The sequence below is a fragment of the Coccidioides immitis genome, assembly GCF_000149335.2.
Source record: "Coccidioides immitis RS genomic scaffold supercont3.6, whole genome shotgun sequence".
Lineage (NCBI taxonomy): Eukaryota > Fungi > Ascomycota > Eurotiomycetes > Onygenales > Onygenaceae > Coccidioides > Coccidioides immitis.
Window position 1 is genome coordinate 1,215,447 of NW_004504312.1, and position 17,085 is coordinate 1,232,531.

A 17,085-nucleotide genomic window follows, 5' to 3' on the forward strand; every position below is an offset into this window, starting at 1 on the left:
TGTAGTCTCACCTCAAGTATTGTAGTCAATCGACGATTCCGGGCACGTTCGTTTGGTTAGGCAGGATAGAGCCGGCCCATGTTCCTTTCAGAAATTCACCCAGCACTATCCTCCAAGTCGCGTTGACAAAACTGAGATACTACTGCCATGCTGTTGTAGTTAATGGACAATCAGACGGGGAGATTTCGCACAAGGGAGGGTGGTTGCCCGAAATGCGGAGGTCAACTCGGAAAAACGATGTCGCGAAAGACTTTTGAGTCATCCCCGCCAGTCGGTATTTTCAGCCCCTCGATTTGAGACTCCGAACACAGCACACCAGATAGAGGTTCTTCAGGGAGTTCACGACCATGTCTATCGATTTCCCGAGAGAAGAGGAGGCAGTCCTCAAACGCTGGAAAGAAATTGGGGCTTTTGAGCGACAAGTTGAGCTGTCTCGCGGCAGAAAACCGTACACATTCTTCGATGGACCTCCTTTCGCGACAGGTTTACCCCACTACGGCCACCTTCTGGCGTCTACGATCAAAGATATCATTCCTAGATATTGGTCTATGAAAGGTCACTATGTCGAGAGGAGATTTGGCTGGGATACACACGGTGTACCGATCGAATATGAGATTGACAAATCTTTGGGAATGTCTGGATCCGAAGCGGTTGAGAAGCTCGGTCTCGCGGAATATAACGCTAAATGCAAGGCAATTGTTATGAGATTCGCTTCAGAATGGAGACAGACTGTGGATAGACTTGGTCGTTGGATCGATTTTGATAACGATTATAAGGTGAGTTTTTCAAAGTCGCATTTTCCGATCGCAAGCCTCAGGACTAATGCGCATAAGACAATGAACCCCACGTACATGGAGTCTTTGTGGTGGGTTTTCAAGCAGCTTTATGATAAAGGAGTAGTGTATCGCGGATATAGAGTCATGCCATATTCTACTGCTTTAAATACGCCCCTGAGTAATTTCGAAGCCTCGCAGAATTATCAAGATGTCCAAGACCCGGCCATCGTTGTCTCTTTCCCACTCGTCGATGACCCACAGACCAACTTACTTGCTTGGACAACCACGCCGTGGACACTTCCATCGCATCTTGGGCTTGCAGCCCACCCCGACTTTGAATATGTTAAGATTCACGATGAACAGTCAGGAAAGGACTACATCTTGCTGGAGGCACTTCTGGGTACCCTCTATAAAAACCCCAAGAAGGCGAAGTTTAAGATTATCGATAGGTTCAAGGGCTCCACAATGGAGGGATGGAAGTATACGCCGCCGTTTAACTATTTCTACGAGGAGTTTAAGGACGTTGCATTCCGCGTGTTAATGGCGACATACGTCACAGCCGATAGTGGTGTTGGTGTCGTCCATCAAGCACCTGCCTTTGGTGAGGACGACTACAATGTTGCCTTGAAAGCAGGGATTATCAATGACCACAGGCTACCACCAAATCCAGTCGATAACCGCGGATGTTTTACATCGGAAGTTCCGGATTTCGCGGGACTGCATGTCAAGGCAGCGGACAAGGGAATCATTAAACACTTGAAGGAGGCTGGTCGCCTGGTGGTGGAGAGCCAGATTACTCACAGCTATCCATTTTGCTGGCGATCCGATACCCCGTTGATCTATAAAGCCGTTCCAGCGTGGTTCGTTAAAATTGAACCCATCATCCCAGATATGCTCAAAGGCATAGAAGGATCGTACTGGGTACCATCTTTTGTGAAAGATAGACGCTTTGCTAGCTGGATCGCTAATGCCAGAGATTGGAATATTTCAAGAAACCGGTATTGGGGAACACCGATCCCCCTCTGGGTCAGTGAAGATTACGAGGAAATTGTGGCTGTTGGTAGTGTGGAAGAATTAAAGGAGCTCAGCGGTTACACTGGAGAATTGACGGATCTTCACCGTGACAACATCGATCACATTACTATCCCAAGTCGAAAAGGAAAAGGTGTCCTGCGCCGCGTTGAAGAAATTTTCGACTGCTGGTTTGAGTCTGGCAGCATGCCTTATGCATCGAAGCACTATCCTTTCGAGAATAAAGAGGAGTTTCAGAACTCTTTCCCGGGTGACTTCATTGCTGAGGGTCTCGATCAAACACGTGGTTGGTTCTATACCCTCACTGTCTTGGGTATGCATCTTTTTGGAAAGCTTCCATTCAAGAACTGTGTTGTCAACGGGATTGTACTTGCAGAGGATGGGAAGAAAATGTCCAAGAGATTGAAAAATTATCCCGATCCTACCTTGATCATGGAACGCTATGGGTCTGACGCTCTTCGACTGTATCTCATCAATTCTCCGGTGGTTCGCGCTGAGCCTTTGAGATTCAAAGAATCAGGCGTTAAAGAAGTAGTCGCCAAGGTTCTCCTTCCGCTCTGGAACAGTTACAAGTTCTTTGACGGCCAAGTTGTCCTCCTAAAAAAGGTCGAAAATCTCGATTACGTCTTCGACCCGACTATGGAAGCAACCAATACCAACGTTATGGACCGGTGGATTCTAGCAAGCTGCCAGAGTCTTCTCAAGTTTGTCAACGAGGAGATGGCCGGCTATCGTCTTTACACTGTTGTCCCGCGACTCCTAGAACTGATTGACAACACGACGAATTGGTATATTAGGTTTAACCGGAAACGACTAAAGGGTGAACTTGGACTAGAAGATACCAAACATGCGCTGAACACTCTGTTTGAGGTTTTGTACACTTTGGTCCGCGGCCTCGCACCCTTCACTCCATTCATCACTGACACTATCTACCTTCGCCTGCTCCCTCATATCCCCAAGTCGCTTCAAGGAGTCGATAACCGCTCTGTTCACTTCCTGCCCTTCCCAGAAGTCAGAGAGGAGCTTTTTGACGAAGTTGTAGAGAGGCAGGTCTCTCGCATGCAACGGGTGATTGAACTTGCTCGCGTTTCCCGCGAACGTCGATCGATTGGGCTGAAGACACCTTTGAAAACTCTTGTAGTTGTTCATCAGGATCAACAATACCTCGACGATGTTCGCTCCCTTGAGCAGTACATTGTGGAAGAGCTTAATGTCCGCGACCTTGTCCTATCGTCCGATGAAGCGAGATACAATGTTCAGTACAGTGCCTCGGCTGATTGGCCGGTCCTTGGGAAAAAGCTGAAGAAAGATGTACAAAAAGTAAAGAAGGCACTGCCATCCCTTTCAAGCGACGATGTAAAGAATTTCGTCCTTAACGGAAAGATGCTAGTGGATGGAATCGAGCTCGTTCAAGGGGATTTAGTAGTTAAACGAGGCTTAAAGGAGGATGGTACCTCCGCAAACTTCGAAACCAACACAGACGACGATGTTCTCATCATCTTAGATGCGGCTTTATACCCTGAACTTGCTCATGAGGGTCTCACCAGAGAGATCGTTAACCGCATCCAGAGACTGCGAAAGAAGGCCGGGCTCGTGCCCACAGACGATGTTAAAATGGAATATCGCGTTCTTTCCGACCCCGAAAACATTGGAATTAATGAAGTCTTCGAGACGCAGGCAAGCAACATCGAGAAGGCACTCCGAAGACCAGTGGACAAGCATGTCGTGACCGAAGTCGAAGGCCAAGTCCCTGATGCTCCAGAAGAGGGAATCATCCTGGAAGAAGTGCAGGAAGTCCAAAAAGCAACCTTTTTGCTTAGACTATTGAATCTGTAGAGAACCTATGTCTTATGGTTATGTTTTAGATATGAATGAAATGTCTCGCCCATATTTCGCCGTTAAACCACCTAGCCACCATTTTGCCTATTCTCATCTCTAGAAAATGCCAAAGACCCAACAATCCGATATACTTTCAGCCGACGGAGGATTTTTTTTTACTTTAGCTTTTTCATCGCAGCCTGTGTCAAGGATGTTAGTGGTTTCTCCAGTCGAGCCACGGGAGGTTATCGCTACCAAGTAACAGTCCTTTAGCTTTATAAACTCTTTCTTGCACATATCTTTTGTGATCGAGTTATAGTCGGCGAGAACGCATTTCCCATACACAGTGGCCTTCGGGTCAAAATTAATTCGCTGGACCTCAGAGACAAGGGAGAGATCTGGGGAGTCGCGTACCTCAGTTGAGCACTGCGCTGCGGCCTGGGCGAACTTTTCAATCGGCCTCGTTCTTGGAGGCATGCTGCCGGTCACTCCGCTCGGGGATTTCTCAACTTTGGCTTCTACAACTAGGTATGGCCCTTCGCTCTGCTACTTGCGATCGGCGACGCCGCGACACCCAATTGATTATATAATCAGACGATTGCTGTCCAGCCGGTTGGTTGGTGCTGGGGAGACAAGAACTGCAACGCAACACCAAAACATTGTACATAACGAAAACTTCCCAGAGAACCGGGCGCCGGGCAGGCTATCTATCCACGAAGGCATTGTAGAAAAGAGAAATTATTTCATGTTAGTGGATTATTATCTTTGACCCTCGTCAGGGAATGACGGTCTCCCTTCATTATCTCCGTCCTCCTCTATCCCTTTCCCTCTCGCAATGACTTCCTGTCGCAATCTGCAGACAACGCGCCTCATGTCGCGGAGATTTCGATGCCTCCACTTCCCGTAAACCACCAAATTACACCAGCTGAGCAACTGGCTCTCAGCGACCAAGGTCAGCCTGTTTGCGAAATCTATCTTGTTTAAATCGCGCCGATATTGATAGCTATATTGTAGATGTCCATCTCCTCTACCAAATTGTCACGCGAGCCGAGCGGCACCCCGGCGTGGACACACATACGTTTCGAGCCCTCTTCCGCGAATACCATGCGGTACTATCGGAAAATGGGATTGAACCGGAGCTCGATCAGATATGCCTCCGGTTCCTCTTCCTGCTGGGCAAACACTTGCGCGGCGAGAGCCTGTACGCACGATTCGAATCGCTTCTACTTCACATGGGGATCCAAATTTCTACTGATCCGACGATTCATGGAAACGGACTATCATACATCGAGCCTGAGAGCAAGACGGAGGCCGATTTTGAACCGTACGAACCACAGCAGCTGCCAAATGGCACAAATGTCCACAAGAGAAGGCAGAGGAGAGCCTCTTTCAATTCGATGTACGATGCCCCGACGGAAACAACTCACCACAGCATCCCTAGACCACCATCTCGTTCATCGGTGTCGAGGTTGGATCTAGAAACTGGCGGCGTTGCTGCACACCCACGCAGAAGAAGGGTATCGCTAAGTGGAGCTGAAGACATAAATTCATTTTATCCAAATTCCGAACTACCCAGGGTCAACGGATCTCACAACGCGCATCGTGAACAATATCTGCCAGGGGATGCCGGACATCGCTTTAATGAGTACGAACAACTCGCACATCATCAGCAACGAGTGCCGGATTATGACGAGGAGTTTGCGGTTGAGTCCGATATCTCCGACCATCATATCCCAAAAGCTCCACTACCTTCGGAGTTGTTTTATCATCCTTCGCTCACCAGTTTGCTTCAGGATGCATCTGTGTTCAATTGGTACCGTGAAAGAAAAATCGCGCGACATCTGCTCATACAATGGCTAGAGCAAACAAGGCAAAGACAGCAGTTTGTTGAAGCAATGCTTCAGGTTGCTGTAAATCGAGATCGGGGAACCCTCCTTCGTCAAGCCTTCGATGAATGGCGGTCGGGTTTAGAGCAGAAACGTCGAGAAGCTAACACAGAGCGCTTTTTTAAACACCTAGAAGCGCGTGCTGTGCGGGCCCGAGATCTATACTTATTGACCAAAGCATTTACTCATTGGGCAAAGGTTACTTCCGATGAGATCGAGAAAACTAACGCTGCACGTCGACATATCCTTGGTATTAAATACTTCAATGCCTGGAAGGAAGTGACTGCGGTGAATGAGCTTAAGATTCAGCGCCTGACTGTGAAAAGGCCGTTTGTCTCCTGGAGCTCAAGGCTTGAGCAAATCCAAAAGAACGAAGCTATTGCCGATCAATTTTACCATGCAAGCTTGATTAAGCGGACGTATTGGCGCTGGTTTTGGTCGTTTTGTTACCGGCGGGCACCACAACGGGCCGAGCAGCGCTTAAAAAAGCGATCACTAATATCTTGGCTTCGGGCGTTCAGAACCCATAGAGAACGCGACAACGAGATAGACTTCAAACGCAAGCACGAGCTGCTTCATTCAGCTTTACAAAAATGGTCACTGAAGGCTCGTTCCGTTGCCGCAGCTCAGCAAAGTGCGGACAATTGGCGTCTGGATCGCCTCGTGAGAGACAGTTTCATCGAATGGCGTATCCAGCACAACCTTGGAGCAGCCACCGCTCGGGTGACCAAGATGATAAATACGAGAATTGTGCGTTTTTCATTTGATATATGGGCCTACAAAGCCTATATGGAGCGGCTCGCACGAGATTCGGACCGCCAAAGAGTCATGTACAATGCTTGGACGATCTGGAACGATAAATTGCGCTGTCGCGCCCTATCCATGCGTATTGATGCGCGTATAATGATCCAAGCGCTTTATAAATGGGTTCTGATGGAACGACTTCGGTTTATGTCTCGGGTTAGGGAGCGGCGACTGAAAAGTACGATGTTAACGAAATTAATGGATAATTCTAGTGTTTTGTATACGGAACTTTTACGACGAGAAGGCGAATTGCGCGATCATCGAAAGAGGGATCTTTCCCGGACCATATTTCACCATTGGCGGGAGAAACTTGCCCTACAAAGACAGCGAGAGCGTATTGCGTTGGCTTTTTATGCGCCTCGTGTGGAGCATGAGGCCTTAATCCACTGGAATAGCCGTCGGGATCATCTTGTCAAATTGGAAACTTGGGCCAAGAACGCCCGCTATTTCTTTTTGACGACAACATCCCTCAAGCGATGGCGGGCAATCGCACAGCAGGCGTCTAAGAAGAGGAAACAAGACGCGTACGCAGCAATCAGACGAAGGGTGAAAATTAATTTGGTCTCAGAGGCGCTCGCTACTTGGCGATCACGTCTTAGTGCTGCTGCGGATTTGGACTCGCGAGCAACGGAGGTCTACCAACAAAAGCTCTCCAAGAAGGCAGCTGATCATTTCGATCGATGGCATTCAGAGACAATGAGCCGCCTAAAACAGATATCCGACGCAGATGTGTTCTATAATCGCCAGCTGACATACAACCACTTAAGTCACTGGGTTGGATCTTGTCGATCATACCAGGCTCAAGAAGAAAAGGCCGCTCGATTTTTGGAGATACATGTCTCGTCCGTAGCGCTTGCGCATCTCAAAAAGCTTAGCCTGCGAGTATTCCAGATCAGGACAGATTATGAAAAGGCTGACGCAGCAAACGATCGCATTCTGCGAAAACACCTCCGGAATATGTTGTACCATTGGAGCCAGAGAGCAAGGGGTCTGGGTACAATCAGGCAAAATGCCACACGACATGTCACCACTCCCGCCCCCCATTACGGCTCTCAATTCTATGATGGAGCGGATGATTGGCACAACCCTGAGTCAACGCTTCGAATAAGTGATCTGGGTCCAGAAGCTGATCTCACATCACACACACCGGCGACACCAGGGTACCTGGCTAGCCCATCGAAACGAGCCGCGCGAGCACGGTCTTTGTATGAGATATCAACTACGCCGGCGACACCTGCGATAACTCCGTTCGCTGTCAGATTGATGGCAGCAAGGGAAGCTCCACGTTCGCTTCCTGGACGGAAGATCCTCTACGCACGGAGCCCACTGGCAACGAGCGTGCGTTTTGCAATCGATGAAGAGTTCAGAGCCAGAGTCGCCCACTGAAGGCAGATCAACGAACAGCCGCAAACCGAGCTGATCATCAAAAATGATTTTCTTTCTTGTGATTATTACTTCTCCTGCTGTATTCTTCGTTGAGCGTTTTATTATCCTGATTTGGTATTTTAGGTTGTTGGCGGATTGGGTTCGAATGACTGACCATGGGGTTATTTCTCTTTCATTGGATCCTTTCTTGGGCTGGATGAACTGATGAGATTTGTACGTCTGGTGTTTGGGAGTAGCATATTTATTGCGATAGTACTGGGATTTATCTCGATGTCTGGTTGGATCCCGAGACAGGCGTTAAACGAAAAATCGATGTATTCATAGAGATTTAGGAGACGGAACAGCGAGATACCGACGTGAAAGGTCACAAGGGCTCAAGCCAAGTGCCAAACCTCGCGTCAATCAATTAGTAGAATGCATCGCCAGTGCGATATTCATTGTAATAGGCGGCGTGTTGGCGTGTGGAGCAGTACCATTTCTTTGTCACGCGTCGCCTCTCGGGGCCCATGGACGTCATCGGCAAGAAACCCGCAACGTTTCAATAATAGTTTGTGAGCGTCTGCATACAAGGCACTGCGATGCGATTGCAACAACCACGACACTCCTACATTCTCGAAGCTTCCAGTTACATCCCAGCGTCCCAATCTATAAATCCACACTAATTGATCCGGGTACGGCAATGATCTGACGCCGGCATTCCATCCTGGCGTCTCGGAAGCGTGCCTATGCGGACCGTACTACCGGGGCGACCTCCAGCGAAGCTCCAAGCTCTCAGCACCGCGCTGTGGGATGGCAGTCGCATTGTTGTAAGCTAGTCAAGCTCATGCCCTTCGAGCTAGCTCCCCTTTGTATTGATGCCTTTTTACTGATTTTGCGCTTCCGCCTAGGCTTATGTTTCGGGCTGCGCGCTCGTGATCCTCGAAGGCCCTCACCGGATCCTACAGACAATCTACTTGGATGATGCCGATTCCCTTGAGGCTGTGGTAGTTGAAGAGTCTTCCGGGAAGATTGCAGTGTGCAGTTGGCAAAATGTATTCATATACGAGCCATATAGAGTTGGAGCAGATAGGCCAAAGGTTCGGAAGCGTCTTTTCCTCGGAATCCCATGGAAAGCAATGTCTAATACATTATACAGTGGAGCTTAGCGTGCAGCTTTCGAGCCTCTGACCGTGACGAAGACCCTGTGAAAACCCTGTCGTGGGGTTCCTCCGATGAGCTCCTTGTGGGCAGCGGCCGACTCAAGTTATGGCTACTTACGGATTCGCCGCGCACCATTTGGACAACCGAGCTTGGAAGCCCAGTCAAATTATCACTATTCTCCCATGATGCAGCGCTAATAGCATCCACTGGCTGGTACGATAGACTAGTGAAGATATGGAGACGGCTCTCCTTCGCAGCTGACGATGTTCGCTTTGACGTATCTTACCTTCACCATCCTACGACCGTGACCGGAATGCATTGGAGGCGACCGCATCACCGAGAACAGTCTATGGAAAATGTACTCTACACAATCTGTGCGGACAATAAAATACGGATATGGGCTCCCATGGAACGCCACGGTCCTTCGGTCCTTCAACTCTGGAATGAAATTGACATGGCCGCGTCGATTCAGCCGAGGCATCTCGTCCAGACAGAACAGGCTACGAGGCGATATGGATTCATTATCGATAGCCGGGACTTTGCTTTAGCTATGGAGCGTGTCGTGCAGTGTGAAAACCTGCACGATAAGAATCATCAAGCCCTCGAACACCTCCTCGAAGTTGCATCAAAGAACCCCGAGATTTGTGTTGTATTGGACGGTAAAGGTCATATGTGCGCCTGGGGGCTTGAGAATGTTGGCTCTAAGGTCCGATCGTCCGCGAACATTTTCAATATTGCTCATGTAGAAGGCTTGCATTTGTCTCTCCCCTCAGAAGCTCTTCCTCATGAAGACTATGCTCAATTCTATCCGTTTTCCGGCGGGGTATTTGACGACTCCTTTACAATTCTTGCTCATTATTTCGATGGGCGGATCGAGTGGTTGGATTCCAAAATACATATACTCTTTGACCCAACTCCAAGAAAGCGGAGGTTGATTTCAAGAGCTATCTGGTCGGGTCATGGAGGCGCGATAAAGAAAATTGTCCGCACACCGGTTGGAAAGATGTTAATATCTCGTACGGACGATAATAAGGCAACGATTTGGCGCCAACGATCTGCCAGCGCCGGTCCCGTTCTCGTCCAGCAGAGTTCTCTTCTGTCTGACCTGCACATCCACCGAACTCTGCTATTAGATGATGGAAAATTTCTCGTGAATCTACATCATAATGCCGTCTCGTTCTGGGATGTCCGTCCATTCCACGGAACAATGCTTGAGAAATGCGATTTTCAACTAAGTAGCAAGCCGTTATGCGTTTTGCTGATACCCACAACAGATGCCAAATCCTCGACGGTGTATATAGCGGCAATCGGGGTTGATATGGCCGGAATTGCCTGGGAAATCGATCTTCCTCCCGATGACGGTTATGTTAATGGGACCGATGGAGTCAATGGAAACCGCAGATACTTACGACAATTCTGCACCTTCAATCTCGGAGTGGAAGAAGATGTTTCGTACATCATTCCCGTTGACCCTGCAGGCAGTCGAGTGAAAATATCTGGGTTTCTAGATCTCTTTGCTACCGATATCGCTCTTTCATACACTCACGGCGGAACAGTCAGGACGTGGACGGCCAAAGTCGACAAACAAAATCAGAAAATTGACTGGCTATTAACATCCACTGTTGAAACAGGGATCGTCAATCCTTCACTCGCAAGTGCGACGTCAATGCGTAAGGCTGTACTTGTCGACCAAGATCGGACACATCTAAGTATCTGGGATACAAACGGTGCACAGTTGGAATTCGAAGAGCACTTTTCGCAGCAAGATATTATCCGAGACCTAGACTGGACATCTACTCCAGATGTGCAGTTTATACTTGCTGTCGGGTTCCCGCGAAAAGTGGTACTTCTTTCGCAATTGCGGTATGATTATCTTGATGCAGGTCCTTCTTGGGCCCAGATTAGAGAGATCCGAATCCAAGATCTTACACCACATCCGATCGGAGATTCTTGTTGGTTGGGCAATGGAAATCTTGTCGTTGGGGCCGGAAATCAATTATTTGTATTTGACAAGTTCATCGAAGCAAGTCATTCAATGGTCACTGGGCTTCGAATTCGGCCTCATAAATCTGCCTACGTCGATTTGTTCCATGTTGTCAGCAGGCTGAATGGCCCACTGCCTGTATTCCACCCGCAGTTCCTCGCCCAGTGCATTCTTTGCGGGAAGGCTACCCTGGTACATTTAATACTCACCAGTCTTCATCGAAAGTTGAAATTTTTTACCGAAGGAGATGATATTGACAACTTTTTGGATATACCACTTGATCGCATTTACAAGGATTCAGATGTATGGACACTCTAACTCGTTCCCCGGCATACTTTACTTTTTCTTTTCTTATTTCGAGCTGACATTTGACATAGACCTTGTACCAGATAACCTGGAAGGACATGCGCTCTTCTAGTACGGACTACTCGTTTGAAGACGACTCTCATGTATTGGACGAAACGGCTGCCACTTCAATGAATGAATACCTGGCCCGAATTGCCCTTCCCCAGCTCTCAAGTACGGAGCAGTTCCGTCTGGTAAATATTGTGGAATGCGTGGCCACTGTTGAGAAACACCGTCGTTCAATGGACGATAATGCAGCACGATATTTTGTCTTCTTCCGACAGCATATGCTCCGAAGAAGCCAGCACCTGCCAGAGCTTTCGACTATTTCCTGGCGAGAAATCGTCTGGGCATTTCATAGTGATAGCCATGAAATCCTTACCGATTTGGTGTCTAGGCAGTTCCATGGGAGGATGCTCTGGGAAAATGCCAGAGAAAGCGGTCTTTTCATGTGGATTACTGACATCAATGCATTGGTACGTATGCAAGTTCTGGCGAAGTGCCCTAGAGTTTGAATCGGGTTTACTAATTTTATCAAGCGAGCGCAACTCGAGGTTGTTGCACGTAATGAATACAGAAAGACAGACGAGAAGAATCCCATTGACTGCAGTCTGTTTTATCTGGCGCTGAGAAAGAAAAATGTTCTGCAAGGACTCTGGCGCATGGCAAGCTGGCACAGCGAGCAAGCGGCTACATATAAGCTGTTGTCAAATAACTTCAAAGACCCGCGCTGGCAGTCGGCGGCTTTAAAGAATGCTTATGCGCTACTCGGAAAGCGAAGATTCGGTTTGTACCTCGTGCTTAGTATTGTGGATATTGCGTTGCTGATTGTTATGCAGAGTACGCAGCCGCTTTTTTCCTACTTGCAGATCATCTACGAGATACTGTATACGTGTGCATAAATCAGCTTAAGGATGTCCAACTTGCAATTACTATTGCGCGTGCATATGAAGGCGATTCTGGCCCAGTGCTTAAGGAGATTCTTGAAGAGAAAGTCCTCGTGGACGCTGCAACCCAAGGCAATCGATGGATGGCAACATGGGCCTTCTGGATGCTAAATAGACGAGACATGGCGGTACAGGCGTTAATTGTAAGTTTAGAGCTGTATCACCCCAAGATACTTTAGAATGTGGCCAGCAACTAACGTTGTCTAGTCACCTGTTGAAGCACTTCTACCTCCCACACCTGCCTCTCCTGGTAGCTCCACCGGAGTCACATTACACGCAAAGTCCTATTTATCCAACGACCCGGCTCTCGTCGTCCTCTACAAACAGCTCCGTGAAAAGACCCTCCAAACCCTTAAGGGAGCTTCCAGGGTCGCAGCTCGAGACGAATGGGAATTTGTTCTCCGCAATGCTCGTCTATATGACAGAATGGGTTGCGATATACTGGCCTTGAACCTTGTCCGCGACTGGGAGTTTTTGACACCACCTCCAGTCGAAAAGCTTCCATCACGCTTATCGATGGGCCTGGCGGAGAACATTCCTGATCCTAGTAAGCTGCTTCGGCGACGAAGCAGTTTGGTGGTCGCGGACATGCCGTTGTCTCTGAGCGTGTCGGATGAGATGAGAAAGGCGGTGGTGAACGCTGCTGATCAGCAGGCTCCTGCCGGTATCTATGGCGCACACCCTCGGCCTACCACGTTCGAAGAACCAGACGCGAGTTCTTTGCTTGATAGTTTTGGATTTTAGGTGGGATCGCTTCTGGCGCTTTCTTTTGTTATTTTTGGATGGCTGCATCATGTCGTCGGTGTTTAGACGGATGGAGTTTTACGGTTATCCGCTTGCGAGTTGACCTTGTAACTATATCACTTCCTATCATTGAAATCTCCCTATGCACTCCCGTAGTCCTGGGTCCCTTAATCAACTCCCTGTTCCGGTTTAGCGCCCTGCCTCGGTCTGGTGGCATACATGTATGTATAGGGGGTCCACCCCTCACTGCTCTACGTTCTCGCCCTTGGTATCTGTTTGCAACTTGGCGATTCGCCGATTCATGGCCAGAGTTCAATCAATTGAGAAGCCCGCCGCTTTTTTGGACAGATCAGTTCTATAAAATTAGGTAAGCCGGATCGGAGTGCCAGATTTGGTTAGTCAAAAAAACACCGATGACGTCAGAAAGTGTCATGTGATTTAGCCGGTTGAACGCGCCTTCCGATGCTTGATGCGTCGATTAGTCATTGATCGATTTCGCCGATTGCCAAAGCAGCCGGAAATGGCGCCTTTCAGCTCCGTTGGCGTGCGTATCGGCGGGTGGACGATGGTACTCTTCCTCATAACCTGGTCAGGTCATTTCGGTCCGATGCGCTGAGAGGGGAGGCCAAGTCATTCCCCCCCCCAAAACAACGACGGACGATGGCTTCGAATCAAGCATTATCGGATCAGAGCCCCGATGTGCAGCATGCTGCCAGCACAGCGGGCTTCTCTCAACCGGCACCAGAACCCTCAAGGAGCGCTTATCTAGCCGGTCAAGAAACCCATGATCATGATGGCCACGACAGTGATACGCCCGGCCTGTCCTGCTCTCGTAAAACGTCGGCGCAAAGCTTCACGCCGCGCTCCCTCCTCGTCGGTCTCGGTATCGGAACCCTCATCACCTTCTCGAATACTTATTTCGGTCTCCAGACTGGCTGGATAAGCAGCATGGCTATGCCTTCGTCCCTTATCGGCTTCGCGGTCTTTAAGGCTATCGCCCCATGCCTTTCATTCCCATTTAGTCCCATCGAGAACGTACTCATTCAGACCGTTGCGGGCGCCGTGGGCACTATGCCGCTCGGCTGTGGCTTTGTCGGCGTGATTCCCGCGCTCGAGTTTTTACTTCGAGATGGTCCGGATGGAGAGAGAGGTGGGGATGATGGACAAGGTGAAGGCGGACCGCTCAGGTTGGGGTTCTGGAAATTGGTCGTCTGGAGTTTGGGTGTGTGTCTTTTTGGTGTGGTTTTTGCGGTGCCGTTGAGGAAAGAGGTTATAGTGAGGGAGAAGCTGAAGTTTCCGAGCGGGACGGCCACGGCGCTGATGATTCGAGTGCTACATGGTAGTGGACAAGAAGCTGAGAAGCCAAAGACTGCTAGGGGTAGCCCTAACGCAGAATATCAGGAAACGGAAAGGTTGCTTGCCAGTGGACCTAACCCTTCTGAGATATCAAGGCCACCAAGTAGCCGTGATCGTCGGCAAGATTGGAAAGGAAAGATAAGATTACTGATTTTGGCCTTTGGGGTATCTGCATTTTATGTAAGGATGCACCTATATTCAGCTGGCCACAGCTGATGATTCCTTTTTTTTCCCTCCTGAGGAAGCCATTGGTATTGACTTGCCAAATAGACACTTCTTTCGTATTTCGTCCCAATATTTCGGAACCTGCCAGTGTTCGGGTTTACACTCGCAAGCAAATGGCTCTGGACCTTGAATCCATCACCAGCATACGTTGGGCAAGGTATCATTATGGGTTCCGCTACCTCGCTGCATATGCTGGTTGGGGCCATTGTTGGATGGGGAATCCTGTCCCCCTTGGCAAAAAGTAGGGGATGGGCGCCAGGACCTGTGGATAACTGGGAGAATGGTAGCAAAGGCTGGATTGTTTGGGTATCATTGGCGATTATGCTTGCTGATTCGGTCATGAACCTGGGTTGGTTAATCTTGAGACCTGTGGTCCATTATGCGCCCGATGTGTTCCGTGTACTCCGGCGCCGGACTGGTCAGAGGGGGTTCTGGCAGCGCCTTTTCAGCAAATCTTCAAACTCAAGGGAGGGTTATATCCCCATTGGTCATGGGCATGACACAGAAGAGCAAGACCCTGCCCCCGACATTTCCAATAAAGATTATGATGAAAAGGATGCTCCTCCTTCGGAACTCGTCTCAATGCGAACCGTTGCTATCCTCCTCCCATTAACCTTGATCCTCAACGTTGTGTGTATGCACATTGCATTCGGAAGCATCATCACACCCTTCCTATCCAGTCTTGCCACCCTCCTCGCTCTTGTCCTCTCAGTCATGGGTGTCCGTGCGTTAGGTGAGACAGACCTCAACCCGGTCTCCGGAATCAGCAAAGTCACCCAACTCATCTTCGCGCTCGCCACACCTTCGTCGAGCCACACTCGTCGCTCAGCGATCGTCACTAACCTCCTTGCCGGCGCTGTTTCCGAATCCGGCGCCCTTCAGGCAGGAGACATGATGCAAGACCTGAAAACAGGCCATATTCTGCGCGCGAGTCCCAAAGCGCAGTTCTACGGCCAGCTGATCGGCAGCCTCTTCGGCGCCGTGATCTCGGTCGCCGTGTACCGATTATATATAAACGTATACGAAGTCCCAGGCGACATGTTCCAGATCCCCACCGCATACGTGTGGATATTCACCGCACGACTTGTCACGGGCCAGGGTCTTCCCGATATGGCATGGCAGGTTTCTGGTATTGCGGCGGTCATCTTTACCGTCACCACTATTGTGAGAATCTTTGGCGCGGCAGGACTGAGGAAAGGTGGGTCTGCTCCGTCTTGGAGGGCGTGGATCCCGGGCGGCATCGCTGTCGCTGTGGGTATGTATAATGTCCCGTCATTTACGCTTGCAAGAGCCATCGGGGGGCTCATCGACCTTTGGTGGCGCTGGCGCCAGAAGAAGAGGCAAAAGGGACAACGAGCTGTCGCTGCCAGCGCGTTGCACGGCGAGGATGATGGTGGAGGCGACGGCAGCCTTAGTCGTTTGCAGGACGAGCAAGGCGATAACCAAGGAGCAAACGGCACGCATTCGACCATTGTTATATTAGCCTCAGGGCTGATCCTTGGGGAGGGAGTGGTGAGCATCGTCAACCTAGCTCTTGCAAGTGCTGGAGTGCCACATCTTTGACCCGGATCCGAGGAAACCACTCGCTATTGCGTTAAAACTATGATTTTGAATATTTTTGAATATTGTTTCCTTTACGCCCTTTCGACACGACCTAGAAAATAGACCCTGATATAGCCATGCCCACAATGAATAGTGACAAGCTTCTTCGATGCACAAAAATCCAAGATGACAAGCAGCTGGTAAATATCCAACTTCTCTTGACTATCCGATTCATTCATTTAGATACATGCACTTATAATGTAAATGTCAATACAAAAAGGAAAATAAACGCTCTTGGATCCCCAAAATTTCCACACCTTTTCTCCACATGGGTGTTTTGATTATCTCCATCTCAAATTATATGCAGCAGCCGCAAATATCCAAAGAGGTCAGAAAAGGTGGGAGTGTGGCGATTGTGAAAGGGCCACAAAAGCCAATGGAAAGATAAATTTACAAATTCGAAACCTGGATTTGCTTTGACAGCTGGCTTCACTCGAGGAATTGTTATGGGGTAACAAAAGACAGGTGATACACTGATCGAAGAGCTAACAATATGAAACCCAGCTTTCCACGGTTTCCCAGGGATTGATAGAAGCTCATGTCGAAATGAGGATAGTGAAGAAATGAAAGGGGCTTTTATCACATGGCCGATTTACATCGGAGTAAACAGCCAGGAATATGCCACGTCTTGTTGCAATGGCGCGTGTTTTCACGTAAACCAAGAAGACGAAAACATCAACAACGGACGCAACTTTGGAGTGCAAATTGATTGTGTTGGGAGAGTCGAGGACCTGTTACTTCCAAGGAATTGTGCCGGTGCGGAGAGCTAGCCGACGAGCCAATATCCAAGAATTATGCCGCGGTCACAGACTCTTGGGGGAAAAGAGGAAGGAAAGCAAAGAAAAACCAAAAAAAAAAAAAAAAAAAAAAAAAAAAAAAAGGTAGAAAAGGAAAAGTAAAATGCCGTAAAAAAGGGAAAATAGATTCGCTTGGGTATCGCCAGTCACATCGTAGCTCATCGTCTGAAGCTCGTCCCGTCCAGGGAGCAAGAACATATTGCTAAATACAATCGTCCAATATTTACGGTGATATATTCCGCC

General features: G+C 49.0%; 6 protein-coding genes across 6 annotated transcripts; 5 read left to right on the plus strand and 1 right to left on the minus strand.

The window, feature by feature from the left end:
- Positions 1 to 309: 309 nt before the first annotated feature.
- On the plus strand, positions 310 to 3,711 carry CIMG_03394 (isoleucyl-tRNA synthetase). The gene is made up of 2 exons (XM_001243952.2): positions 310 to 776; positions 834 to 3,711. The coding sequence occupies exons 1-2, from the start codon at positions 348 to 350 to the stop codon at positions 3,642 to 3,644; spliced, it is 3,240 nt and encodes a 1,079-aa protein (XP_001243953.1). The 5' UTR covers positions 310 to 347; the 3' UTR covers positions 3,645 to 3,711.
- Positions 3,712 to 3,802: 91 nt separating this feature from the next.
- Positions 3,803 to 4,103, minus strand: CIMG_11114 (uncharacterized protein; the record flags this gene model as incomplete). The annotated part of the gene is made up of 2 exons (XM_012358240.1): positions 3,803 to 3,826; positions 3,882 to 4,103. The coding sequence occupies 2 exons, from the start codon at positions 4,101 to 4,103 to the stop codon at positions 3,803 to 3,805; spliced, it is 246 nt and encodes an 81-aa protein (XP_012213663.1).
- Positions 3,924 to 8,112, plus strand: CIMG_03395 (uncharacterized protein). Its single transcript, XM_001243953.2, has 2 exons — positions 3,924 to 4,578; positions 4,641 to 8,112. The coding sequence occupies exons 1-2, from the start codon at positions 4,515 to 4,517 to the stop codon at positions 7,700 to 7,702; spliced, it is 3,126 nt and encodes a 1,041-aa protein (XP_001243954.1). The 5' UTR covers positions 3,924 to 4,514; the 3' UTR covers positions 7,703 to 8,112.
- A 180-nt stretch (positions 8,113 to 8,292) lies between these two features.
- Positions 8,293 to 13,016, plus strand: CIMG_03396 (WD repeat protein). The gene is made up of 7 exons (XM_001243954.2): positions 8,293 to 8,508; positions 8,590 to 8,778; positions 8,838 to 11,129; positions 11,204 to 11,647; positions 11,711 to 11,957; positions 12,011 to 12,261; positions 12,326 to 13,016. Exons 1-7 carry the CDS (start codon positions 8,428 to 8,430, stop codon positions 12,860 to 12,862), a joined length of 4,041 nt encoding a protein of 1,346 aa, XP_001243955.1. The 5' UTR covers positions 8,293 to 8,427; the 3' UTR covers positions 12,863 to 13,016.
- A 441-nt stretch (positions 13,017 to 13,457) lies between these two features.
- On the plus strand, positions 13,458 to 16,165 carry CIMG_03397 (OPT superfamily oligopeptide transporter). The gene is made up of 2 exons (XM_001243955.2): positions 13,458 to 14,398; positions 14,489 to 16,165. The coding sequence occupies exons 1-2, from the start codon at positions 13,523 to 13,525 to the stop codon at positions 16,004 to 16,006; spliced, it is 2,394 nt and encodes a 797-aa protein (XP_001243956.1). The 5' UTR covers positions 13,458 to 13,522; the 3' UTR covers positions 16,007 to 16,165.
- Positions 16,166 to 16,346: 181 nt separating this feature from the next.
- On the plus strand, positions 16,347 to 16,815 carry CIMG_03398 (uncharacterized protein; the record flags this gene model as incomplete). Its single annotated transcript, XM_001243956.1, has 2 exons — positions 16,347 to 16,383; positions 16,550 to 16,815. The coding sequence occupies 2 exons, from the start codon at positions 16,347 to 16,349 to the stop codon at positions 16,813 to 16,815; spliced, it is 303 nt and encodes a 100-aa protein (XP_001243957.1).
- Positions 16,816 to 17,085: the final 270 nt, after the last annotated feature.

What these genes read in the sequence shown, in the direction of transcription:
- CIMG_03394 (XM_001243952.2), top strand. Translation starts at nt 348, where the DNA reads ATGTCTATCGATTTCCCGAGAGAAGAGGAGGCAGTCCTCAAACGCTGG. An exon ending in ATTTTGATAACGATTATAAG is followed by an intron (nt 777 to 833) that starts GTGAGTTTTTCA and finishes AATGCGCATAAG; the next exon opens with ACAATGAACCCCACGTACAT.
- CIMG_03395 (XM_001243953.2), top strand. Translation starts at nt 4,515, where the DNA reads ATGCCTCCACTTCCCGTAAACCACCAAATTACACCAGCTGAGCAACTG. An exon ending in ACTGGCTCTCAGCGACCAAG is followed by an intron (nt 4,579 to 4,640) that starts GTCAGCCTGTTT and finishes GCTATATTGTAG; the next exon opens with ATGTCCATCTCCTCTACCAA.
- CIMG_03396 (XM_001243954.2), top strand. Translation starts at nt 8,428, where the DNA reads ATGCGGACCGTACTACCGGGGCGACCTCCAGCGAAGCTCCAAGCTCTC. An exon ending in TTACTGACATCAATGCATTG is followed by an intron (nt 11,648 to 11,710) that starts GTACGTATGCAA and finishes AATTTTATCAAG; the next exon opens with CGAGCGCAACTCGAGGTTGT. An exon ending in ACTCGGAAAGCGAAGATTCG is followed by an intron (nt 11,958 to 12,010) that starts GTTTGTACCTCG and finishes ATTGTTATGCAG; the next exon opens with AGTACGCAGCCGCTTTTTTC.
- CIMG_03397 (XM_001243955.2), top strand. Translation starts at nt 13,523, where the DNA reads ATGGCTTCGAATCAAGCATTATCGGATCAGAGCCCCGATGTGCAGCAT. An exon ending in TTGGGGTATCTGCATTTTAT is followed by an intron (nt 14,399 to 14,488) that starts GTAAGGATGCAC and finishes CTTGCCAAATAG; the next exon opens with ACACTTCTTTCGTATTTCGT.